This window comes from Diospyros lotus, chromosome 13, assembly GCF_014633365.1.
Source record: "Diospyros lotus cultivar Yz01 chromosome 13, ASM1463336v1, whole genome shotgun sequence".
Classification (NCBI taxonomy): Eukaryota; Viridiplantae; Streptophyta; class Magnoliopsida; order Ericales; family Ebenaceae; genus Diospyros; species Diospyros lotus.
Genome location: NC_068350.1, coordinates 7,276,812 through 7,304,796, shown reverse-complemented (window position 1 = coordinate 7,304,796; position 27,985 = coordinate 7,276,812). Strand labels below are relative to the sequence as shown.

At 34.0% G+C, this 27,985-nt stretch overlaps 2 protein-coding genes across 3 annotated transcripts; both read left to right on the top strand.

Moving 5' to 3' along the window:
• Positions 1–26,251, top strand: LOC127789192 (1-aminocyclopropane-1-carboxylate oxidase homolog 1-like). Of its 2 annotated transcripts, XM_052318010.1 has the most exons (4): positions 1–737; positions 3,891–4,212; positions 4,589–4,812; positions 26,168–26,251. In XM_052318010.1, exons 1-4 carry the CDS (start codon positions 199–201, stop codon positions 26,193–26,195), a joined length of 1,113 nt encoding a protein of 370 aa, XP_052173970.1. In that variant the 5' UTR covers positions 1–198; the 3' UTR covers positions 26,196–26,251. The 2 variants fall into 2 exon arrangements, with proteins under 2 accessions (XP_052173970.1, XP_052173969.1); XM_052318009.1 differs by lacking the exon at positions 26,168–26,251 and having other exon boundaries at positions 4,589–5,106.
• On the top strand, positions 24,200–26,210 carry LOC127789193 (1-aminocyclopropane-1-carboxylate oxidase homolog 1-like). The gene is made up of 3 exons (XM_052318011.1): positions 24,200–24,869; positions 25,250–25,571; positions 25,944–26,210. The coding sequence occupies exons 1-3, from the start codon at positions 24,331–24,333 to the stop codon at positions 26,193–26,195; spliced, it is 1,113 nt and encodes a 370-aa protein (XP_052173971.1). The 5' UTR covers positions 24,200–24,330; the 3' UTR covers positions 26,196–26,210.
• Positions 26,252–27,985: the final 1,734 nt, after the last annotated feature.

The window sequence follows — 27,985 nt, the reverse complement described above, 5'->3', positions numbered from 1 at the left end:
TTAAACATTGTCCTACACTACTGCATCACTCCATTCCATCCCTCGCATCCCCAGCTCTGTTTTTTCACTTTGATTGCCCAACTCTTCATTTCCACTTGTTAACACAAGAACACACACATACCGCTTAATTTGATTCCACCAAATTTAGCCAAAAAGTTCAGTTTCTAGGATTGAATTCCAAAACCTTCCAGAGCGAAAATGGTTGCTTCTTCATCTTCGAAAACAGATGCAGCAAACTACGACCGAGCAAGTGAACTGAAGGCTTTCGACGACACCAGAGCCGGCGTTAAAGGCCTTGTTGACGCCGGAGTCGCCGCTGTCCCTCCGATATTCATTCAGCCACCAGATGATCATCATGACAAAACCCCATCAAAACCCACCGAAAGCCCGTTCATTTTTCCAGTCGTCGACCTTCATGGAGGCGACGGAGATCCAGTCAAGCGCAGGGAGGTGGTGGAGCAAATCCGGGAAGCGTCCGAAACATGGGGCTTCTTCCAACTGATCAACCATGGCGTCCCTGAGGCTGTGTTGGAGGAGATGATGAATGGAGTCCACAGATTCTATGAGCAAGACACCGAGGTGAAGAAGCAGTGGTACACAAGGGATTTAACAAAACCTTTTGTGTATAACACCAACTTTGATTTGTATAGCGCGCCGACGGCTAACTGGAGGGACACTTTCTACTGTCCCATGGCTCCCCAGTGTCCAGATCCAAAGGACCTGCCTGATATCTGCAGGTTTGTTATAGAGAGTTTCTTGATCCTTAATCTACTTGTTATATTCATTGGATAATAATTATTGATCAGCGAATGATAGCTTAAGTGACATGAGAGTTCATATGCTGGAGAAAAAATCTTAAGTTTTAAGTCCAGTGATCAGACTCGTGATCCGCCTCACGACCCTTTTGCTTGATTAGTTGCCTACAATGAGGTTTATCTCAGTTTGGCTTCGTGATAAGCATAAACTAATAGGTGGACTGAGGGACTGGGGCTGCTCATTTTGCACACACGCGTGCTGTGAAATCTAGACTCACCCTTGATTACTAAAAGGGAAAATAATATTTGCACAGAACCTTTAGGTGCTATATATAATAGAGAAATGCTGTTTGTACAGAATAAAGGAAAATTCTATCGCGAACTCGAAAAATTACTCTTCATAACCCACGTCCCATCAAAATCTCTAATAATTTTAAAATACCTATTTTATCCCCCCCACAACCACAGCCAACCCTCTTCTCCGATCACCTCTCATCGCCGACTATCATCTCGCATCTCTCTTTCCCTTCTACATCATATACACACAAACACACACATATATATATATATACACACACACAGCAACCCAGCACACACACACACACACATATATATATATACACACACTCATACACACTTATATATATATATACACACTCACACACACAAAAGCATGGCCGCGGCCATGGCAGTTGCGGCCATGAAAACCTCCGCACCTCGCGGTGCGGAGGTTTTTAGCAACTCCCGCACCGCGAGGTGCGAGGATTTCAGTAATCTCCGCACCTCGCGGTGCGGGAGTTTTAGCAACCCCCGCACCTCGAGGTGCAGGGATTTCAGAAATTCCCGCATCTCGCGGTGCGGGAGTTTCAACAACCCCCGCACCGCGAGGTGCGGGGATTGTTGAAATCCCTGACTGCCAGCAGTTGGGAAAGCCAAGTTTCCCCGACTGCCAGCAGTCGGGAAGACTTTTTATATTTTTATAATTTTATTTTAATTAAAAATTTTATTATAATAAAATAATACAAATAAATAATTTTTAAATTTCTGGATTTTAAGTAATTATAATTTAACTAATTTTAAATTTTAAATCATGGTGTTGAATTTTTAATACTTAAAAGAATTTAAAATTAATTAATTTATCTTATTAAATTACTTAAAGATACACATATCTAAAAATTTTATCATCATTTAAAATATATTTTTTTTATAATTACATATATTTAAAAAGAATATATTTTAAATGATGATAGGATTTTTAAATTTATCTTATTGAATTAGGTAAAGATATATATATTTAAAAAAAATTATTTTAAATGATGATAGGATTTTTAGATATGCATATTTTTAAGTAATTCAATAAAATAAATTTTAAATTTTTTTAAGTATTAAAAATTCAACACTTAATTACAATGATTTAAAATTTAAAATTAGTTAATTTATAATTACTTAAAATACAGATATTTAGAATTTATTTATTTATATTATTTTTTATTTTATTTTATTATAATAAAATAAATTTAATTAAAATAAAATAAAACAAATTTAATTAAAATAAAACAAATTTAATCAAGCCTTCCCAGCAGTCGGGGAAGGCTTGATTCCCTGCACCGCCAGGTGCGGAGATTTTAGAAATCTCCGCACCTCACGGTGTGGGGGTTGCTGAAACCCCCGCATCGCGAGGTGCGGGGATTTCAAAAACTTCCGCACCTCGCGGTGCGGGGATTATAGAAACCCCTGCACCACGAGGTGCGGGGGTTTCCATGGCCGCGGCTACCATGGTCGCGGCCATGGAACTTGTATATATATATATATAAGTGTGTGTATATATATTTATATAGGTGTGTGAGTGTATTGGTGTGTGAGTGTATATGTGTGTGTGCGCTGGGTTGCATGGTCGCGGCTGCCATGGCCGCGGCCATGCTATGTGTATATATATATGTATAAGTATGCGTGAGTGCGTATTTATATATTTAGGTGATGGCTGAGGATGAGAGGTGATCGGAGAAGAGAGTTTGTTGTGGGTTGTGGGGGTAAAAGAGGTATATTAAAATTATTGAAAATTTTGATGGGACGTGGGTTTTGAAGAGCAAATTTTCGGGTTCTGAATAAAATTTCCCCAGAATAAATTGTACAGAAACTTTACAGAATGAGGCGAAATGACCAATTTGGCCCTCTAATTAATGACCCAATGAACACTGTTGGCCTTTGTCTCTCTCACTCTTCTTCTCCCTCTTGCAGACGAGTGTCGGCTCCATCCGCCCGCCCAACTGTACAGCTCTCTCTGTCTCTCTTTCACTCTCCCTCTCGCAGACGGTGTCGGACCCAGCCACCGCCATCTCTCTTTCAGTGTCGCGCTCACGACCGCCGGCCCACCCACCAGAGACGACTGGTGACGCAATCGACTCTCTCTCTTCCTCTCACAGACACCATCGCTCTTCTCTCACAACCGTCGGCCCCACCATCTACTGAAAAATATAACTTGGCCTCTTACCAGTAAGAAGGGAGATAACAGTGCTCTTCAGCACAATTTCCAGCACCTAAAGACAGTCAGCATCCAGAACAAAAATAACTGTAAATCCAATTGCCTACAGAGAACTAAAGAACTCAACAGAACTAAAAATTGTAAATGATTCCCTGTCATGCCTCAGGTCTACCTTCTTATCAAGACAGGCAACATAAAAAATTAAATGGTTCATGAGGTGATGTAACGGTAATAACAGCCAGATGAAGAGATCATCTTCTGGAGCTTTGCCACTTATCAAAGCACCAGACCTTTTCCTTAATATGATTTTAGCATTGTAGGAAGCTCGATATCAACAATATACCAGAAGACACAAAATAAATCCAAGCTCCAGTCAATCGCTTTCTGTGTTGCCAATGGAGAATGGTGGCTTTGCCGATGGTCGGTTGATTTGGGTGGTTTGGGAAGAAGGGTTTCGCCAGTGTTCCCTCTCTCTTCTCCCTCTTTTCATTTAATTCAATTTATCAGCAATTTATCGCGATAAATTGTTTCAATTTATATCTTACGTACTGTCAAAATATCATGATATATTAGTTCTGTACAACTCCCTGTAAAACTTCTTCTGTACGAATAGCAGGACTCATATATAATATCCTAGTTTACGTACGTTGCAGAGAAATTCTGAAGGAGTACCCGGAGCAAGTAATGAAGCTAGGGAGATATTTGTTCAAGCTATTATCAGAGGCTCTTGGGCTCAAGCCAGACAAATTGATAGACATGGGGTGTGCTGAGGGGCTTAGTGTTTTATGCCACTACTACCCAGCTTGCCCGCAGCCAGAGCTAACCCTAGGCACCAGCAAGCATGCTGACAATGACTTCCTCACAGTGCTTCTGCAGGATCACATTGGAGGCCTCCAAGTTCTTCATCAGAACCAGTGGATTGATGTTCCTCCCACCCCTGGAGCTCTTGTGGTCAATATAGGAGATCTTCTGCAGGCAAGTTTTTGATTTACGTACTCTCTTTAATTTGCTTCAGGCAGAGTCATGGTCACTGACCAAGTAAATATATATGCTCTTGTCGCAAGACAATCATCCAAAGTACAGGGAATCCACTGTCAAAGAGTACACGCTTCACTTATTTGCCGGAGGCCTTCACGGCACCTTTGTCCTCACTCACTTAAAGCTCTGAACTTCGGGGCTTCTCCTGAGGCAGCCATTAGAACCCTGCATTATATTAGAAGCTAAATTCAAATAGTGGATTCAGTCTCTGCACCAAAAACTGATCATTCAAATGGAATAGAAGTTTTGTCTTGCGAGTTACATTCATATTTCATAGAATGACATTAACTGGGTTTTGTGTTGGGGCTTTCAGCTGATATCAAATGACAAGTTTATAAGCGTTGAGCACAGAGTATTGGCAAACAAAGTTGGTCCACGAGTTTCAGTGGCATGCTTCTTCAGCACAGACTTTCTGCCATACACGAAGCTTTATGGGCCCATCAAAGAGCTGCTATCAGAAGACAATCCTCCAAAGTACAAGGAAACTACTGTGAGAGATTACGTACTTAACTTCTGTGCCAAAGGCCTTGATGGGACCTCTGCCCTCTCTCATTTAAGGCTCTGAACCACTTGCCATCTGATGATCGAAACCTCCAATTGCCCTTAAACTAAAACAAGTAACGCATTTGATCGTGGATTAACTAATTGCTCTTAATCAATTGCGTGGGCGATTGATGATGACTACATATAAAGATGGTATCTGATACACGTTACATCCTATGTAAACATGAATAAAGACTCAATTCCCTTCACCTATATGTAGCACTTGCTTCAATAGACTAAATAAAGAGTACCTCTCAAAAGTTTAGCTTGGCAGTTATTGGTGGTTTAGTTTTTGGGGAAGATATACTTTTAAATTAAAAAAATATATTTTAATGATACAAATATGTTCTAATTATTATGCTGTATATGGTATTCATTTGAATTTGATCATGAATATGCACCTCGAACCCAAATCATCTGGGGCTGAGAGAAAAAAAAATATGTGAGGGTGTTTTGGTTATTTTTAATAATTAAGTAAGGTTAACTAATGGTAAGAGAAAATTGTAACATAATATTAAATTTTAGGAGTACTTAATATATTTTTCCAAATATCAAAAGTAGTTCTTGTCATTATCCTAAACATTAAGGTAACGTTTGTTAAAATGAGCAAAATAAGGGAATATCAAGATGAGTTTTGAATATTTTTTAAATTAAGATATAAAATGGTCAAAATAAGGTTGTTAAATATTTTAAAATTTATATGTTAAGAATTCATTGAATATTATAATTTTTTTCATATGTTTGTTAAATGCATATGATAAGTACCAAAATAAGGAATTTTTATTAAAATATCTCTATTACTAAATTCATTTAAAGTTGTATGATAACATTAATAACAATTTTATGATTAAAATAGTGTTTTATGATTAATGTGAATTGTCAAAAAATAAAATTAAAAATAATATTTTATTTTCTAAATCCATATTCAAAAATAGATTCTAAAAGGACTCACCAAGTAGAAATGATTATTGGTGGAATAACAATAATTCCACATAGATAATTAAAAAGTATCAAAATATATTTTTATAATAGATAATAAAATATAAAAATGAATAAAATAATTTAAAAATCTGTGAAAGAAATTTGTATTAGATAATAAAATTTTAGATAAATTTGTATTAGATAAATTTAGATTTTAAAAATCAATGAAAGTAATAATTTCATTTAAATTTAAAAAATTGTCAAAACATATGATAATTTAAAAATATATTAAATGACATTAATTATAAGACTTAAATAAATAAGTTATTTTAAAACTAACTTTATTGTAAAAATAAGACTTAATAAATTTAAATCTTAAAAATATATTGAATGACATTAATTATCCTATGAGAGGTATATAGGTAATTTAGCCTTATATGTAAAATATCAAATAAATTTATCTAGAGAGGGGTCGGATAAATTTATTTGTAAAAAGTAAGTAAGAAGTCACGTAAGGGTATTTTTGAAAAATGTTAGATAAATTTAATATACACGTTGAAAATAACAAACACCTGAAATATTTCTTATATCTGAAATTTTTTACCTCATATCTTAATTAACAAATACTACCTAAGGGTATTGTGTGTAATTTTCCCTTAATCTAAATTGAATAGAGATTTGGGATAATTTAAACTTAAATTAATTTAATTAAAGTTGTTTCTAGGTATGGGTTGTAATTTTAAAAAAAGCTCATGGACTAATTTTGTGAAAAATAAAGTTCAAGAAGTGTTTGAGCTAAGACCCCAAATTTAAGAGGATGTGCAGTTAATTTATTCAACACTATAAGTAACAAAGGGGATGTCGTCCCTAATTCAAAAAAAAATAAAAAAAAACATATTTAGTAAAATATAAATTAAAAAAAAATCTCCAAACAAAAATTACAAAATTTAAGAAATATACAACGAATATATCCTAAAACAAGGCCCATCACCTTTCGACCTATGATATACAAAAACGTCTTAAGGGCATTGTTTCAAAATTTTCAAAATGTTTCTATTTTTGAAACGTCAAACGTTTTCAAACCGTTTCTATAATTTTAAAAATGTTTTAAGGGCATTTTGTAATATTAGAAATTTTTCAAATTTTATTTAAATGCATTATAGAATTTATGTTTATTTTTAAATTAAATAATTAGTTTTTAAAAAAAATTATATTAAAATTTATATTTCTTAAAAATGCCCCTATATTTTTTATTTTTGCATTTTTTTTTATATTTTCGTTTCTCACTTTTTTTTAAAAAATATCATTTCTCTACTCTCATTTCATTTTGTATCTATTTTTTTTTTTAGTTTCCATACAAGCTAGTTCTTTTAGTGTTGGCCTTTTCGCGTAACTGATTGGAGGTTAGGTATAAATGCAAAAGCCCAAAAAGAAAATGGGGAAAGAAAAAGAAAATGGGATGAGAATTGGGCCAAGAAATAAACTTTTGGGCCCGAGCTTTGTGTTGCCATAGTCCAATATGTAATAAAGCGTCCCGCCCATGCCATGATAACTAGGCCTGATTAATTAATTAAGCACTAATTATTTTAATTTAACAAAATAAAAATGAAAATAATGTACATGATGTACCATGGTATATTATTTCTATTATTTTACATTTATTTTATTCATATGTTTTGTTCAAGAAAATGAACTTATGTTTGAGGATAAGTTTCAAGTCCAAAAAAAGGATCTCATAGTCCATTGAAAGATTTAGGTAAAAGACGTAAATGATAGATTAAAACGGTAAACTCACGAGGGTTTTCAATTCGTGAGAGACTCATAAGGAACTTTAGTCTACAAATGACTTCATCTTGAGAGATTTACGAGAGATTCATGGGGGACTTTTAACTCGTGAGTGATCTCATGCCAAGAGGCTAATGTTGTGATTGAGTGATCTCACTAAGAAGTCTCTCTTGGTGCCTTCGAGAGATCTTATCGAGAATTTATGAGTCACTCAGCAACTGCCATTCGAAACTCTCTGATATTTTGAGGCCAAAATGCCCGTCAAATGATGCAATCCTTTAATTATTCTTTTTTCTATAAATAAGAGAGCCACATTCTTTATTTAGGTATGCTCACAAATATGTTGAAAGTATAATTTTACTTCATGCACGAAAGTGATTTATGTATCGAAGACTCTGTAGGTTATTTCACCCGTGCCTCAATTGATTTTTTTCTTTACAGTTTTTTCATAGACTCTAAGAGATATATTCTCATACAAAATAATTTATTATTGTATATTGACAATAACAATATATAATGTACTTAATATAATATACACTTTAGTAATTAATATATAACATACGTTGCCTTATATATTTTATTATATATCATCTGTCTGTATAACTTGGGTCATATTATAAAATCATTATGAAAATTTGTAATGAAATCATAAATTATAATCAAAACATAAAAATGGTGAAAATCGTTTTAAAAATTATTTTAATAATCTAAAAATCATACAAAAATTGTAAAATATTTTAATTCATGGATCACTCATACAAAAAACTTTAAGATAATTATTAATTAAATATCATAATTAATATATTAGACCTAATGTATGACGTACTTAAAGTTTGATGTAACGCGAATTATCTTTTGTAGAGATAAAAAATGGTGACGTCAGGGGAAGTGTTTGAATGATGAAAGTGAGTTCAATAAATTTTATTTTTTATATTTTAAATAGATATATAAAATCAAGGATAATGCTACACGAACGGAATAGTAAACAGAAAGTTAGACAACTCTAACAAAATTACATATCTACCCCTTAAGGCAAAAGACAAGTTCACCCTGACCTCTGACTCTCACTTTCACTCTCTCCCTCTATCAAAACCGCCATCTCTCAAACCAATCCAGTCTTATCTCTCCCCCACTCTCTCTCTATCAAAGCCCACTCTTATCTCTCCCTCTCAAACCCGGTTGCAGCGTCCGCCCCCCACACAGTCGCTCGCACCGCCGTCACCGTCACCCCTGCCACCGCTGCTCGCACTGCCGTCGCCCGCCATCTCCCCCACCAAAACCGCTCGTCGTCGGCCCCCCACTCGCATAGCCGTCTCCTTCGCCAACACCGCGAACACCTCCCACCGTCGTCATTACCTCTATCACCGGCCACTGATCACTGTCGTCCCCCACACACCGTCGCTCCGACAGCCATCGCCGGCCCTCCGCCCCTACACAGTCGCCTGCCCCACCCCCTCCGTCGCCCACAGAAACCCTCCACCCCCACCCACCGCCCCCTTTGCATACATTTATATATTTTTTATATATTTATATCTTTTTATTTTTCTGCTTTAATTTTTCTATTTTTATATGTGTTGGTGAAAATTTGGTTGTGAATGTGGAAAATTAAGAAGAGATGATGATTTTAGTTTTTGTAATTCTGAAAATGAAAAATTTGTTATTTGAGTGTAATTTTTTTAAAATTTATGTAATTAATTTAATATTAGGAAATTTATGTAATATAACTAATTTTATTTTATGAAATATATTTAAAAAAATTAGATTTGTCATATTTCAATCCCGAACTAGATTGAATCCTCACAATCAATTAGGTTTAAAAAACTGCTACAATGATTGTGCAAATGATCCCTTAAATATAGTCAGCTCATACATGGCACTGAGAGTCAATTTGTTGAAGCCTCCAAGTGACCAACACAAGAGCTTTCATCTAAAAACCAAATTACAGGTGAAATTACGAGTAAGCGAGATCAAGAACTCAAGTTGAAGCCTCCTGAATTTCAATTTTTCTTTTTATTAAGTTTTGATATATAATTTTCATTATAGTGATTTTGATTAAATATTGTTAAATCTAACCTTAAACTGTTACGCTTAAACTTTTAATCAAATTTTGATAATTTTTTTAAATATATTACATAATATAAAATTAATTATTTTACATAAATTTTATAATATAAAATTAATTACATAAATTTTAATTTTTAGAAAACTAAATTTACAAACAAATAATAAATTTTTAATTTTCAGAATTATAAAAAATAAAATAATTACAAACAAAATAATATTTAACATTTTCATCTTGCTCGTCAAAGTCTTCAATCATATTCTTGTTCCGACTACCACATTCGCTACCAGATAAATTTCATTTTTTGACAATATCATATAAATTTAATATTCTGTAAACCCAAACCAGAAACTCCTAACACAATCCAAAAATCAACCAAGTAAAAAGAAAAAAAAAATACAAATCTATGTAAATGTATATGCGTCCCGCCAGGGGGCGACCCGGTGAGGGCGAACAGCAGCAGCGGGTGGCCATCCGAGCAGCGATGAGGGGCCGGCAGTGTGATAGGTGCAGGCGGTTGCTCGCGGCGGAGGGAGGGGCGATGACGGGTGGGGGCGCGGCGGTCCGAGCGGCGCTGTGGGGGGGGGGGATGGCAGTTCGAGTGGCGCTGTGGGGGGGATGGCGGTCCGAGCGACGCTGTAGGGGGGGCGACGGCGGTCTGCGGCCGGTGGTGGGGGTGACCTGGTGAGGGCGAGGCGCTGCGACCGGCAAAGGCAGGGGCAACAGCGGACGGTGCTCGCGGCCGGGGGGGGGGGCTAAGGCGGATGCTGCAACCCGCGAGGGTGGGTTTGAAAGAAAGAATGGGGGAAAGATACAGCGATTTTGAGAGAGAGAGAGGGGGGGTTGAGAAAGGGTGGTTTTGAGAGAAAGAGTGAGAGATTTGAGAGAGGGTGGTTTTATTCTTCGGTGGGTTTGAAAATGGGCGGGCCAAAAATTAATTCAAAAATATTTGGGTGGGTATTTTAAAACATGTCAATCTCTCGCAATATTTTTGTGTTAAAATATCGCGAGAAGTTAGAGTTGTCTAACTTTCTGTTTACTATTCCGTTCGTGTAGCATTATCCTAAAATCAATTATACAGTCCACGGTATGAAAGTGAGTTCAATAAATTTTATTTTTTATATTTTAAATAGATATATAAAATCAATTATACAGTCCATATAGAACTGTTATTTTATCGGTGTGTATCTCTACCAATGATAACATTATTTCGAAGTTTGTCATATCTTTGGACTGGTAGATGATAGTATCTGTCTCTCATCAGCGAGAAGACAATGGTGGCCACAAGCAACGGCCAAGAAGCAGTTCAGCCAAAAACTGGTAGGAGAAGCGGGCTCAAGGCTTTCGAGGATTCGAGAACCGGCGTGAAGGGCCTCGTCGACGCCGGAATCACAAAAATCCCGCGTATATTTCTCCACGACATTGCCCTTCTTCCTCACAAATCCGCCTCTGGCGAATCCCGCTTCACTGTTCCGATCATTGACTTCGAACCCATTAACTCAGGAAAAGAACGGCGCCGTGAAATTGTGGAGAAAGTGAGAGACGCCTGCGAAAACTGGGGATTCTTCCAGGTGATTAACCATGGGCATACTGCATACATTTGACCGTATGAAATAGGTCTGAAAAAGGTGAAGATGACTAACCTCGTTGTCACCGCTTTGCTTTGTTGGGAGTCTCTCTCGTTGGACAACAGAACAGAGTCTGACAACTGCTTGAATATCTGAAGGGGAACATCGATAATCGATTCCCAGATGACCATTTGCATCATCTACCATCGTAAATGGCTTCACTGTTCGCTCGAATCTCCTGCACGCTGATCATCGATTCCTCAGTGTTTCAAATAAGGGCAAAAATAAAAAATCACCCCGCGGTTTTAAAGAAATTGCAAGGGACACTCTTGCACAATTAAAAATTATGTTTTTACTATTGAAAATTTAGTATGGAGGTTCTTGTTATTAAAAGGGGAAATTCTATTGACAGCCATATTTTTACTCTTCACAGCCAGCGGCGCATCAAATTTTACACTAATTTTAAAATTTATATTTTACCCCTTCCACATCCCACAGTCACTTTCTTCTTCGACCGTCAGTCTTCGTCTCGTCTTTTTCTCTCTCCCACACGCACACAGACACATACATATATAATTTTATACACACATATTATTGGATACACAAACACACACACACATATATATATATATACACACAAACAGATGTTGCTGGGTCGAAATTGTTTTTAATTTTTTTAATTTCTAAAAAATTTAAAAAAAATTAATGTTTTTAATAAAAAATTTAGCCTCTCTAATTTTATTTTTTTAAATCATCATATTGAATTTTTAATACTTAAAAAATTTTTAAATTAATTAATTTATCTTATTAAATTACTTAAAGATATATATATCTAAAAATTCTACCATCATTTAAAATTATTTTTTTTAAATATATGTATCTTTATCTAATTCAATAAGATAAATTAATTAATTTTAATTTTTTTAAGTATAAAAAATTCAACACCTAAGACGAATTTTAGAGAGGTTAAATTTTTTATACTTAAAAAAATTTAATTAATTTATCTTATTGAATTAGGTAAAGATACATATATTTTAAATGATGATAAGATTTTTAGATATGTATATCTAAGTAATTCAATAAGATAAATGACCTAATTTTAAATCTTTTTAAGTATTAAAAATTCAACACTTAATTACAATAATTTAAAATTAGTTAAATTATAATTATTTAAAATACAGATATTTAAAATTTATTTATTTATATTATTTTTTAATTTTATTTTATTATAATAAAAAATTTAATAAAAATAAAAAATAAAAAAGGCCCTCGATTCCTGCCATGGCTGCGGCCATGACAGCCGCGACTATGGTTTTCGTGTGTGTGGGGGGGGGGAGAGAGAGTGTGTGTGTATATGGGGGTGGGGGTCGACCGCCATGGCCGACCTAGTAGCTGGGTTGGCCATGGTGGCCGCATGTGTGTGTGTATATATATATGTATGTGTTTGTGTGTGTGTGTGAGAGAGAGTGCGTGTGTGGGGGATGGGGGGTCGGCCTCCATGATCGACCTAGCAACATGTGTGTGTATATATATATATATATGTGTGTGTGTGTTTGTGTACCCATCAACATGTGTGTGTATAAAATTATATATCTATGTGTTTGTGGGGGGGGGGGGGGAGAGAGAGGGGGGCGAGGCGGAGGTTGGCGGTCGGAGAAGAAAGTGACTATAGGAGGGGTAAAATAGAAATTTTTAAATTGGTGTAGAATTTGATGCGCTGCGGGCTGTGAAGAGTAAAAATACGGATTGCCAATAGAATTTCCCTATTAAAAATTTGTCTGTTTTGAAATTGACAATCGAATGTACCAAAATACCCTTATAGGATTTACATGAATAACTAAAACAAACAAATAATTAGAACAAACAAAAGTAATGAAATAAAAAAAGAAAAATTGAATAATAAATTTTTACCTGCTTGAAAATGTTACCGTGAATTTTTTTCATTCTGAATTTGCATATGTACCAATATTTGAATGTTATGTATATATTTTTTTTGAATTTTTATGTATACTTATGCAAGCTAATATGGGGTTTATTATAATTGAAAGTGATTTTTTTAGGTAAATTATATGATATATCTCTGATAAATTCTGAATGTATTAATTTGATTGTGTTAATTAAATATGTAAAGAACCTGGCTCTTGATGATTATTAGATCGGGTTGATATGTATAAAGTATTTGCCAAATTGTCTTAAAAAGATGATAAAGTAGTGGTTGTGACATATATGTAATTTTTGAGAATTTTTAATGAGCATGGAAAATGTGATTTCAAAATTGTGAAAGTTGACATAGAATGGATACTTATTTAAGTTGAAAAACTCGTTTGTCAACTAGATACTATTTTTTTTTCTAATTTTTGCAAGTATATATATGAGTTTACAAAATTGTGACGTCGGAATGTTGATTTTGCATAAGATGTCTATATATGTGATTGCTATGGATACGGGAAAAAATAAGATATGTTGGTTCGATTTTTTAATTGTTTCAAAAATTAGTTACCAAAGATTTCACTCAGAGTGTGTATGTATGTTGATTTTAGTGTTGACAATTTTCAACTATATAAAAGTAGAGTTTTTATTTTAGGTCTAAATACTTGTATTTCTTCATAAAATATTTGCTTTACTACATTTGTTATTAATATATGATTGCATGTAAATCTATTTCTTCCTAACCTGATTTTACATGTATACTAAATTTAATTCCCCTTTATCAAAATGTTTTTATACAATTAAAAAGTTGCTAACTTGATTTCTTTTTTGTTTCTGGTTTTTTCATTCTAAATTTGCATATGTACTTGATTTCTTAATTCCTCTTTACTGTTCATATACACATGATCAGATATTTTCAGAAAAAGATAATTTTGCCATCACGTTATTACACTTACAATCTGTTTGATTGGACATATTTTTCATGAAAATTTTTTATTTTTCATCCAAATTCCATATTTTGAGGTGTTTGATTGACCAACATTTCTATGAAATTTTTCAAGTTGTGGTCACGTGATGCTCTCTATTCACATTTTTGCTGAACAAGAATTTCCCAGGTGGAGAGAGAGTTCATTTTCTAGACAATTATATTCTCACTCTTGACCGCCCTTTCATCTTCAAGATTTGGAAGCAGATCTGCAGCGAGAAAATGGCAGTGAGAGTGGATGAGAGACAACCACGGACTGAGCGAGAGAGAGGACGAGAGAACGAGAGGCAGCGATGGAGTGAACGAGAGAAAAAGTGACGATGAGTGACTAAGGAGTGAACAACGATGGCAACGACGACTCCTTCATCCTCTTTATTTGATTTATTTTTTAAATATGTGTATATTCGATTATTTTATGTAATTAATTATTGATTTGTGTATTTATTGATTATTTACATGTGTGTATGTGATTATTTTCATGAAAAATAATGACAATCAAATATCGAAAGTTGAAAAAATATAATAATTTCTAGATAGAAAATTAAGTCGATCAAATATTTTCAATTGACAATTTTCTTAAAATTTAATTCCAGACAATTTAATTGCTCAAAAATTATTTTCTTTCTATGTAAATTCTATGTTTACATTTAAACGCTAACAATCTTTTGATAAGGTGAAAAATATAAATTTTTTATAATGTAAGGGTGTCCTTGCAATTTCTTAAAACTCAGGAATGATTTTTTATTTTTGCCCTTTTACTAATGAAGTGGGACGGAGGGAGAAATCGAATCATATTCTTCCTATCTGGGAATGGGATGCCTTTTAATTTTAAAAGGAGAGGCGTCCGACGGTTGCTTGCGACTTAGAAGATGTTTTCTAAATTAAATAATTAATTTATTTCTTTAATTTTTAGATTATAATTAAATTATCATATATTATGGTATTTTTGTTGTTTCAAAAGTTTTACTTCAAATCATTAAACAAAAATCTCTGAACTTGTTATTTACTTTACAAACAATTAAAATTAATACTTTATGATTAAATAAAAAATTTAAATCATACCAAATTTAATTTTATTTAAAATTTGGACAGACGGTTGGTTTAACAATTTATTAAGAGTTAAAATCCAAATTAAACCATTTTAGACAATTTTAAACCACTTTAGACAATTTTTAAAATTGTCGGTTTCACCTATTCTTGCAAACAATATATCTTCCTCAGTTTTTGAATCTTCTATGGAAACTCCATTTTGTCTCTCTAAATTATTTGTACCTCACAAATGGATGATCTCAACAATGCTTTAGACTCCAACCACAATGATGACCAATGAGTCTATTTCATACCCTATATCAGTACTTATTGTTGCTCATTTGAATTCATTTCTCTTTTCACCAACTCCATTGATCAATCCATCATTCAAAATTGCAAAAATAAGAAGTTGAAGTTGGGTTGAAGTAGAGATCTTTTTTAAGTTTAATTTAGATGCAAATAGAGTTTTGTAGACTATGAGGTCAATAATGAGTTGAGAGTTTTATTGAAAATATATTCATATATAATTTAAGAAAGTATATTTTTATATATTTTGGTCCTAACTTAAAAGTTGAATTGGACCGGATTGAAAAAACTCAGTTCGGTATTTGGTTCGAAAAAATTAAAGAATCGAACTTAGATCTAGTTTTGATTTTGGATCGAAAATCAAATAAATTATTATATATATATTAATAATATATAAATGTAAATACATGTTTTAAATACAACAATTTATATTTCAAGTTTGGTACGTCACAATCTAGGGCCGGTCCAAATCCGTTTGTCTATGGTTAGACTAAATTTAATTTACATCAAATAATAAAATAATAATAACCATTTAAGTATCATTTTTAAATTAAATAAGATAAGATTGTATTAAAATGAGGTTAAAATATTTTTCAGAATAAAATATGAATGATCAAAATAAATTTAAAAAATATTTAAATTTTTTTATCAAATTATTTATTAAATTTTATATAATATACTAGAAAACATATACGTTATTTTTTTATTTATAAGGTTCAAGAGATAATTATTTAGAAGAAAACAAGATAAGCATATATTAAAAATATCATATAAGAAATCATGTGAATTCCTAAACTCAAGTCAAGTCTCGTCGCTGGTAGTGCCAGATGATCTCCTTTAGCAGCAGTAAGTCTTGGGAGATCTAATTTTTCTGTTTTATTTTAATGCTTTTGTTGTCTAGGGGGGGGGAGATCCTAAACTCAAGTCAAGTCTCGTCGCTGGTAGTGCCAGATGATCTCCTTTAGCAGCAGCAGTAAGTCTTGGGAGATCTAATTTTTCTGTTTTATTTTAATGCTTTTGTTGTCTAGCAAACTGTGTGCTTTCATTGTCTCGACTACTGCAAGGCAAGTGTTTGATGGAATGCGTGAAAGAATCTTCCGACCGTATACTGTTCTTTCTTTTCAAGAACAAAAGAAAAAAGACCCCATTTCATTTGGTTAAAATTGGACATTAGTAAATTGGAAATAGAAGGATCTTTTCATTTTGCTTTAGTCGAGGCAGTTATAAAATTGTTGGAATTGGGTTATCATGGGTTGCATGGCTTGAAAAGTACTTCTTTCTTGTCGCAATTCTGTAAACATTCACAATCTTCATGTTTGTGCATTGGGAAAATGACCCAGATATATGTCTGAAGTCAATTTACTTTTGTAGTTTAAGTTGACGTACCTTTTACTTTCTGGACAAGAATTTTACTTGGCTTAGGGAGATAGTGGTTTAATTTTAGTTCAGTTCAAGTTTAATTTTGTTCTTACCTAAGTTTTTTGCTTTTTATTTTTTTTGTGAGAGATCAAGGTCAACATTGGTATGCCGTTGCCGTTGTTGGCGGTCTTATCTTACCTCGGGGGCAGATAATGATGGATTGGATATCTGCCAAGTGGCTTTGCTGATTTCAATTGCTAAACTGGGACGTCTTGAAAACCCAAATGAACAGGATAAGGACTTTTGACTGTGAGCCAATTGATTTGGGCTCGCATTTGAACCGAATATTTTTAATTTTAAAATAAGATATGCGGTTCCCTGCTTAAATGTGTGTTGTTGTCAAGGTTGAAGCAAACTTTGACGGCCATGCAGTAGCTGTAGCTCTCTTAATGGGGTCCTAGTTTAAGTACCTCTTTGGAGAGGGAGAATTGCTTAATGGGGTCCTAATTTAAGTACCTCTTTGGAGAGGGAGAATTGCTTGCTAGACCCCATGCGAGGACCACTAAAATAACAAAACAACAGTTTTTATCCAATTATATGAGGTGGGTTATATGAATTTTAGATTTTTATATATTTTTATTTTTTTTCATATTTTTATTTAAACTCATATATTTTATATCAAATTTTAATATTTTTTCTAAAATCTTCTTGCGTCTGTCTCTACTTTTTTTTTTGACTAATTATTCTATTTCATCAACTCTTCTCACAAGAGCATCTCTTGGTCTCCTTCTCATATAGCTAAATTATCTTAGTCTAGTCTCTCTCATATTCTCATCGATTGACACTAATCATAGTTTATTACAAATAACCTCATTTTTAATTTTATCTTTTCTTATAAGGCCGCACATTCATTTTGGCATCCTCATTTCCACTGCACTCGTCTTTTGCTCATTCTGATATTTGACTGCCCAACATTCTGAGCCATACAACAAAACTGATTTTTTAACTATCCTATAGAATTTTTCTTTCAGTTTTAATGGAATTTTACCATTACATAACACCCTTAATGTATTTCTCCATTTTAGCCAACATGCCTTAATTCTATCCGTGACATTCTCGTGAATTTCTCCATCTTTTTGAATCACTGATCTCAAATATAGAAAATGGTATTTTCTTTGTAAGATTTGATCTTCCAATTTTATTATAACATCCTCGATTTTTGCATTCTTACTAAATTTACATTCCATATATTTTGTTTTCCTTTTACTTAATTTAAAACCCTTAAATTCTAAATTATTTTTCCACAACTCAAGCTTAGTGTTCACTCTTTCTTTTGTTTCATCCACCAACACTATGTCATCTGCAAATAACATATACCATGACACATCTGTTTGAATGTGTTTAGTGAGTTCATCAATTACTAAACCAAATAAGTATGGACTTAGTGCAAAACCTTGATGTAATCCCATTGTAATTTTAAATGATTCAGTATCCACTCCGCATGTTCTGACCTTTGTCTCTGCACCGTGATACATGTCCTTAAGGGCTTGCATATAGGCTATTTGGACTCATTTCTTCACTAAAATATTCCATAATACTTTTCTAAATCTATAAATACCATATGCAGATCCTTCTGATGATCCCGATACTTTTCTATTAGGGGCCTCAGTAGGTATATAGCTTTCATTGTTGACCTACCAAACATGAAACCAAACTGATTTTCGAGACATCTGTTTCTTTTCTGAGACTCTGTTTTATTACTCTCTCCCAAACTTTCATGGTATGACTCATTAACTTAATTCTTGTGTAATTTTCATAGTTTTGAACATCTATTTTATTCTTGTGTATAAAGACCAAAGTACTATTGCTCTATTCATCTAGTATCTTTTTTTATTTAAGGATAGCGTTAAATAATTTTGTTAACTAGGAGATACCATCTTTTCTCATGCATTTTCATATTTCTATTGGTATATTATCTGGTCTCACCGCCTTATGATTTTTCATCTTTTTTAATGCTTGCCTGATTTCATTTAAATTTATCCGTCGATAAAATGAATAGCTCACGTTCCCTTCGGAGTTACTAAGATGTCTCAATCTAACTCTTGTGTCCCCATCATCATTGAATAATTTTGTGAAATATTCCTTCTATCTCTTCTTAATTGCTCCCTCATTCACTAATACATTTTGATTTTCATCTTTTATGCATTTCACTTGGTTTAATCTCTTGTTTTTCTTTCTCTTGCTTTACCTAATTTATATATATATATATATATATATATTTTGTAGCATCCCAAAAATTTGGAGACAAGTAAAAATAATTAATTTGGGTGTTTGAGGATATTTTAGAATATTTGGAGATTTTTAAGAAAATATTTATTTATGATATTTTGAAGAAATAGGAAATTAAGGTGATTAATTAAATTAATTGGAAGTATTTATGAAATAATAAAATAAAATATAGTAAAAATAATAATAATAATAATAATAATAATAATAATAATAATAATAATGATAATAAAAATAATAAAAGAGTTAATCAAATGAAATGAAATTAATTAATTAACATATATATATATATATATTTGTATGTGTATGCGTATGCGTGATTGCTTCCAAAGCCATTCTTTTTTGTGGCTTTTAGGTCACTCAATTTTTCTCTAATAATTGGAGTCTTGGGTAGCAAGTTTAAGCCGTTAAAAGGCTCATAAATTAAGGCAATCTGGGAGAAAAGCACGAAGAAAGAAATTGGAGAGAAGAATTGGGGAGAAAGAGGAGGCGCGCGCGGCAACCAGAAATGGAAAGAAAAATGAGAAAAATTAGAAATTTTTTTGGGATATTCAGCATTTAAAGTGATCAGGTAAGTGGGTAACATTAGTATAAATATTATATGTTTAAATTATGTATTTTTCACGATTAAATTATGTGTATTATGTCGTAGATTTAATTAATTTGAGCCGTAATATTGTTATCTCCTATAAAACATTTTACTTCGTATCGGGAGCACAAAAGAGGCAAGAATCGACCAAATAAAGACAAGCTCTTAACCCTCTCCTCGCGTTATTTATTTCCTGTGAAAGTCTTCGAGATTTTTTGTACTCTAAACCCTCCATCACCTTGACTCGGTTCCACGCATTAATAACTTAAATCTGCGTGGCCATTACCTTATGTCTTATATGTTAATAATGGGTTTATTAGTGATTAAATAAGCTACATAAATGATTATTTGCTATCATTTCTTATGTTCGTTACGGAGTTTCGTATCGCTCCGCTTTCCTTGGGAATGATGGCGAACTCGTTGGGGTTAGGTTCTTAGAGAAATTGATTATGGTCAGAATTAGGAGAATGTGTTAAAGAGTCTATTATGTATGTTGAGATGGTCTTCTGTGAATGAGAAGGAGTGAGAATGGTATCATGATATTATGTGGTTATGCACATGAAGAGTTATGGAGAAATATTGTGTAATGTTAAGTTTATAAGATATAAAGTTAATTGTGTCAGTAAGTGTGTCTAAGGGTATGGGTACAAAATCACTGACTGTCAACCGTGGGTCGCAGCAGTTGATAGCTGGATGTATAGGCGTCAATCATCGATTGTTACGATAAGCGCTAGACAGCCAGAAGAGCTAGTACTCCGAATTCCCGCCTTGGTTTGTGCATGTCATGTTGTGTATGCTACATGGGGTTGGGTTGCATTCACTTGGGGACATGCTTTGTGTGTGATGGGATGTGTGAGCATTTGCATGACCCGGTTGGTTTAAGAGCCAACTTGGGTACCCTAAATAAGCATATGCATTTAGAGCATGCCGCATGTGTGTATTCCTATGTGGGCGTAGCAGGGCCTGATGCTTGGTTTATGGGGGTCTTATCATCACGTTCATACTACAAAAGTCGTTGCATTTCTTATTTGTTACACTGCATGGTGAGAATATGCGATTTTAAATGTTGAGTATGAGTGGTGGATGTGGCCATGGTAAGACCGGGGGTTAGAGTCCCATGGCGGCGTGGTCCACAACAAGAGCGGGGGTTAGACTCCCACGGCAACAACAAGATCGGGGGTTAGAGTCCCACGGCAACAAAAGGATAAGACGATAATGACAGGGAAATTGACGTGAAAGGGAAATGGAATAGTAGCCTATGGAAGGCTACCAACAGGTATGTATGTGGGACTTGGGTGCCAATGTGTGTCCCAAGGACCGTTTATGTGAAGTTTATTATATGTTTATGCATATGAAGATAAGGAAGATATTGGGCATGGCATGAAGTGACGTTGCATTAGCATGAATTGCATGGGGTGTCATGGGAAGAGTCAAATCTTAAACCTATAGCCTTCATTTCATGAGCTTGCTGAGTCTCGTGACTCATTTTTGCTTTACATCATTCCAGGTAAGAGAAACGCCTGAAAGATCAGGTATGTTCAGCGGGGTTTGGGTCCATGCCGTCATGTCATGGTAGCAAGTGCAGAGCTCTCTCGAAACTAGATCTTGAGTGTCGTTCTACTGCTGTTAAGGTTAATGTTTACGTTTTTTTTTTAGATTGTCGTATGTTATGTAAGCCCAGGTGGGCTCAAGAGATGAATGATTTTGTAAAGATGTTTATGAGATGTTATAATAAAAAGAGATTATGATTTTAATAAGGGTTGTGTGTGAGTTATAGATGCGTCATTGTTTGATATCATTTAAATAATGACCCTCTCACGGATCCTCTATCTACGGAAGAGGCTCCGGGAGGCGGGCCATTACATATTTTTCCTTTTTTTATATCAAGTCGTTTATATAGATTCTCATGTACTTTTAACTTTACTTCACTAACAGCTCTTTTTGCTGTCTTTTTCTCTTCTTTATAATTTTTTAGGTTTTCTGCATTGTTGCACTGATATACAACCTTATAGCAAGTTTTCTTATTTCTAATTTTCAATTGTACCTTTTTATTCCACCACCAAGACTTCTTAAGATTTGGGGCTCTACCATTTGTCTCTCCAAGGACTACATTTGTCGTGCTTATAAGGACAGTAGTCATTTCCCTCTACATTTGGTTTGCATGTGCTTCTCCATTCCATTCCCTTCTAACTCTTTAATTTTTCTTTGAAGATTAGTTGTTTTTCCCCTTTTAAATCCCACCACCTAATTCTTGGATTTTGTTTTATGTGATTTTTTATCTTCCAATTTCTTATTTGGACGTTAAGTATCAAAAATCTATGCTGAGTAGTCAAACACTCCTCCGGTATCACCTTACAATCCTTACAACATAACCGATCCTCTTATCTCATGAGAAAGTAATCTATTTGGGTGCTTGATGTGACATTTATATGTGATTAAGTGTTCGTCCCCTTTTTTTAACCTAGTATTAGTTATGATGAGCCCATATGTCATACCAAAATCTATAATAGACTTACTTTTATTATTAATTTCTCTGAATCCATACCCTTAATATACCTCTTTATAGCTGTTTCTGTCTGTACCCACGCTACCATTTAAGTCACCTCCTATAATCACTTTCTCTCCTCTTGGTATCATTTATATGAGTCCCTTTATATCCTTCTAGAATTTTGTTTTTATCCTCTCACCTAACCCCGCTTGTGGTGTATATGTACTAAAGATATTCATAATCATTATTCCTAAATCAACTTTTACCGTAATAATCCTATCACCTATTCTCTTTACATCTATTAAGCTTTTATCCATAATAATCATCATTTCATTTTTCACTCAATCATTTCTTATGTACCATATTTTATATCCAGTTTTTGATAAAATTTTTATTTTTTTCCTACCCATCTCATCTCTTGGAAGCACATAATATTAATCTTTCTTTCAATTATCATATCTACCACTTCCATAGTTTTGTCTGTTAATGTTTCTATATTTCATAACCTAATAGCTTTGCATCGACGTTCAAATGTAGTGATAAATGAGCGAGAGTCCTCATATTTGCTTGGACGAATATGAGTAAAAAAACTAGTCTAAAATAAAAAATAAAATTAAAACAAAAAATAAAATCAAATTGAAAGTGAAAGCGAAATCCAAAATCAATCATGGTGGACCACATAAGAGATGTAAACTATGAGTTCATTAAATAACACAAATTCACCACCCCTGCTTAATTTGCTTGTAATCCTGGCCAGCCAAACAATGATCATTCTCCTTTGTCGTCCTCTGAGTCAAGTTGCGCAGATTGCAGTGGATCTTATCCCAACTCCCATGGTGGTAGCTCTGGAATGTGGCAGCCATTGCCCATTGGCCTTTATACTCTTTATTCATTTATTTATTTACCTATATATCTATTTTCTGATCATTTCCCAACTAAAAAAAGTAGCGGCTGGATTGCAGCTTTTGGAATGTGGGTCTTTGACATTTTGGTTTCTATAAATAATTTTTGCTATTTCTTAAAATAATTTTGGAGTAGTCTTGTAATATAGTTTAATTTTTTCTTTTTATAAATTATAGTACTTTTCAAAATAATAAATAAATAAACAAATAAGAATCTTTAAGTTGTTTAAGCAAGCCTCAAGGTTGGCTCTAAAATTTAAGAAAAAAAAATTATGCTATTTATACATAAGATTATAGAAAGGGATACGCTCACGTTAAAATAACAAAAATACCTCTCTTTTCTCTACAAATTTATTTCCATTCACCCAACAACCCATGACTGCCTCATCTCCGTTATCTTCCCTCTTCCGATTGTTGGCTCCAGCAAATGTCCCTCGTTGCCTCGTCTCTTGCGCGCTAATTGTCATTGAGGATGTAGCGACGATCACACATGAGAGGAGAGGCGAATGCGACGACAGATGTTTGCTGGAGACGGCCATAGGATAGCTGAGATAGAAAAGAGAGGAGAGAGAAAATAGAAGAAGAACAAGGTAGGGGCTTTTATAAATTGAGCGGAGGTATTTTTGTCATTTGAGCTATTTTCTATAGTTCAAAATATAGTCCAAGAAGTATAAATAACATTTTCTCAAGAAAAATGTTACTTGTACATAGAGGGCTACAACTTCGACTACATACACACACGCACAAATAACCAAAATATCCCTCGCCAAATTGCAAAGTTACTCTTCTCCTTGATCGCCTCCTCCCTCCTCTCTTTCCATGGTCGCCTCTAACAATTGCATGTCGCCATCAAGCAGCGAGGTTGTAGCAATGAGAGGTGACAAGGCAACAGCGACGAGGCTGCAGTGGCGAGAGAAGCTAGGTGGTTGAGACGAAGAACAACGACGAGTGATTGGTTGCAGTGGTAAGGAAAGAGGGAGAGAGAAAGAAGAAAGTGAGAAGGGGGTGAATAAAAATTACAATATATCATGATATTTTAATATTAAAATATTACGATATATCACTGCATTCACATGTCAAACTCTCCCCTCTACAAATAGCATGTCCCTTAAACATTGTCCTACACTACTGCATCATTCCATTCCATCCCTCGTATCCCCAGCTCTGGTTTTTCACTTTGATTGCCCAACTCTTCATTTCCACTTGTTAACACAAGAACATACACATACCGCTTTGTTTCCACAAAAATTTAGCCAAAAAATTCAGTTTCTAGGATTGAATTCCAAAACCTTCCAGAGCGAAAATGGTTGCTTCTTCATCTTCGAAAACAGATGCGGCAAACTACGACCGAGCAAGTGAACTGAAGGCTTTCGACGACACCAGAGCCGGCGTTAAAGGCCTTGTTGACGCCGGAGTCGCCGCCGTCCCTCGGATATTCATTCAGCCACCAGATGATCATCATGACAAAACCCCATCAAAACCCACCGAAAGCCCGTTCATTTTTCCAGTCGTCGACCTTCATGGAGGCGACGGAGATCCAGTCAAGCGCAGGGAGGTGGTGGAGCAAATCCGGGAAGCGTCCGAAACATGGGGCTTCTTCCAATTGATCAAACATGGCGTCCCTGAGGCTGTGTTGGACGAGATGATGAATGGAGTCCGCAGATTCTATGAGCAAGACAGCGAGGCGAAGAAGCAGTGGTACACAAGGGATTTAACAAACCCTTTTGTGTATAACACCAACTTTGATCTGTATAACGCGCCGACGGCTAACTGGAGGGACACTTTCTACTGTCCCATGGCTCCCCAGTGTCCAGATCCAAAGGACCTGCCTGATGTCTGCAGGTTTGTTATTGAGAGTTTCTTGATCCTTACTCTACTTGTTATATTCATTGGATAATAATTATTGATCAGCGAATGATAGCTTAAGTGACATGAGAGTTCATATGCTGGAGAAAAAATCTTAAGTTTTAAGTCCAGTGATCAGACTCTCGTGATCCGCCTCACAACCCTTGTGCTTGATTAGTTGCCGACGATGAAGTTTATCTCAGTTTGGCTTCGTGATAAGCATAAACTAATAGGTGGACTGAGGGACTGGGGATGCTCATTTTGCACACACGTGTGCTGTGAAATCTAGACTCACCCTTGATTACTAAAAGGGAAAATAATATTTACACAGTATCTTTAGGTGCTATATATAATATCCTAGTTTACGTACGTTGCAGAGAAATTCTAATGGAGTACTCGGAGCAAGTAATGAAGCTAGGGAGATATTTGTTCAAGCTATTATCAGAGGCTCTTGGGCTCAAGCCAGACCAACTGATAGACATGGGGTGTGCTGAGGGGCTTAGTGTTTTATGCCACTACTACCCAGCTTGCCCACAGCCAGAGCTAACCCTAGGCACCAGCAAGCACGCTGACAATGACTTCCTCACAGTGCTTCTGCAGGATCACATTGGAGGCCTCCAAGTTCTTCATCAGAACCAGTGGATTGATGTTCCTCCCACTCCTGGAGCTCTTGTGGTCAATATAGGAGATCTTCTGCAGGCAAGTCTTTGATTTACGTACTCTCTTTAATTTGCTTCAGTCAGAGTCATGGTCACTGACCAAGTAAATATGCTCTTGTCGCAAGACAATCATCCAAAGTACAGGGAAACCACTGTCAAAGAGTACAGGCTTCACTTATTTGCCAGAGGCCTTGACGGCACCTTTGTCCTCACTCACTTAAAGCTCTGAACTTCAGGGCTTCTCCTGAGGCAGCCATTAGAAGCCTGCATTATATTAGAAGCTAAATTCAAATAGTGGATTCAGTCTCTGCACCAAAAACTGATCATTCAAATGGAATAGAAGTTTTGTCTTGCGAGTTACATTCATATTTCATAGAATGACATTAACTGGGTTTTATGTTGGGGCTTTCAGCTGATATCAAATGACAAGTTTATAAGCGTTGAGCACAGAGTATTGGCAAACAAAGTTGGTCCAAGAGTTTCAGTGGCATGCTTCTTCAGCACAGCCTCGCTGTCATACACGAAGCTTTATGGGCCCATCAAAGAGCTGCTATCAGAAGACAATCCTCCAAAGTACAAGGAAACTACTGTGAGAGATTACATACTTAACTTCCGTTCCAAAGGCCTTGATGGGACCTCTGCCCTCTCTCATTTAAGGCTCTGAACCACTTGCCATCTGATGATCAAAACCTCCAATTGCTCTTAAACTGAAACAAGTAAAGGCATTTGATCGTGGATTAACTAATTGCTCTTAATCAATTGCGTGGGCGATTGATGATGACTACATATAAAGATGGTATCTGATACACGTTACATCCTATGTAAACATGAATAAAGACTCAATTCCCTTCACCTATATGTAGCACTTGCTTCAATAGACTAAATAAAGAGTACCTTTCAAAAGTTTAGCTTGGCAGTAATTAGTGGTTTAGTTTTTGTGGAAGATATATTTTTAAATTAAAAAATATATTTTAATGATACAAATAAATTCTAATTATTATGCTGTATGATTTGTGTGTATATACGATATTCATTTGAATTTAATCATGAACCAAACGCACTTTGAACCGAAATCATCTTGGGATAGCGAGAAAAAAAAAATGTAAGGGCGTTTTGGTTATTTTTAATATTTAAGTAAGGTTAACTAATGGTAAAAGAAAATCGTAACAAAGTATTAAATTTTAGGAGTACTTAATATATTTTTCTAAATGTCAAAAGTAGTTCTTGTCATTATCCTAAACATTAATTAAGGTAACTTTTGTTAAAATGAGCAAGATAATGGAATATCAAAATGAGTTTTGAATGATTTTTAGACCAAGATATGAAATAGTCAAGATAAGATTGTGAAACATTTTAGAATTTATATGTTCAATTTTTTGGAATCCATTGAGAATTATATATATTTTTTCATACATTTGTTGAATGCATATGATAAGCACCAAGATAATAGATTTTTACTAAAATATCTCTATTACCAAATTTATTCAAAATTATATGATAATATCAACAACAAATTTATGATTAAAATAATATTTTATGATTAATGTGAATTGTCAAAAAATAAAATAAAAAATAGTGTTTTATTTTTTAAATTCATATTCAAAAATAAATTTTAAAAGACTCAACAAGTAGAAATAATTATTAGTGGAATAAAAATAATTCCACATAGATAATTAAAAATTATCAAAATATATTTTTATAATAGATAATAAAATTGAATAAAATAATTTAAAAAATTGGTGAAAGAAATTTGTATTATATAATAAAATATATATATATATATAAAGAGAGAAATTTAGATTTTAAAAATCAATGAAATGAATAATTTCATTTAAATTTAAAAAATTGTCAAAACATATGATAATTTAAAAATATATTAAATGACATTAATTATAAGACTTAAATAAATAATTTATTTTAAAACTAAATTTATTGTAAAAATAAAACTTAATAAATTTAAAATTTTAAAAATGTATTAAATAACATTAATTATCCTACAAGGGATATATGAGTAATTTAGCCTTATATGTTAAATATCAGATAAATTTATCTAGAAATTGTTCAAATAAATTTATCTGTAAAAAGTAAAATAAGATAAATTTAACAAACGCGTTGAAAATAACAAATATCTGAAATGTTTCTCATATTTGATATTTTTCACCTCATATCTTAATTAACAAATACTACTTAAGGATATTGTGTGTAATTTTTCCTTAATCTAAATTTAATAGAGATTTGGGATAATTTAAACTTAATTAATTTATTTAAAGTCGTTTTTAGGTATGGGTTGTCTTGGTAATTTAAAAAAAGTTCATGAACTAATTTTGTGAAAAATAAACTTCAAGAAGTGTTTGAGCTAAGACTTCAAATTTCAAAGGATGTGCAATTATTTTATTTAACACTACAAGTAACAAAGGGGATGTCGTCCCTAATTAAAAAAAAAATTAGAAAACA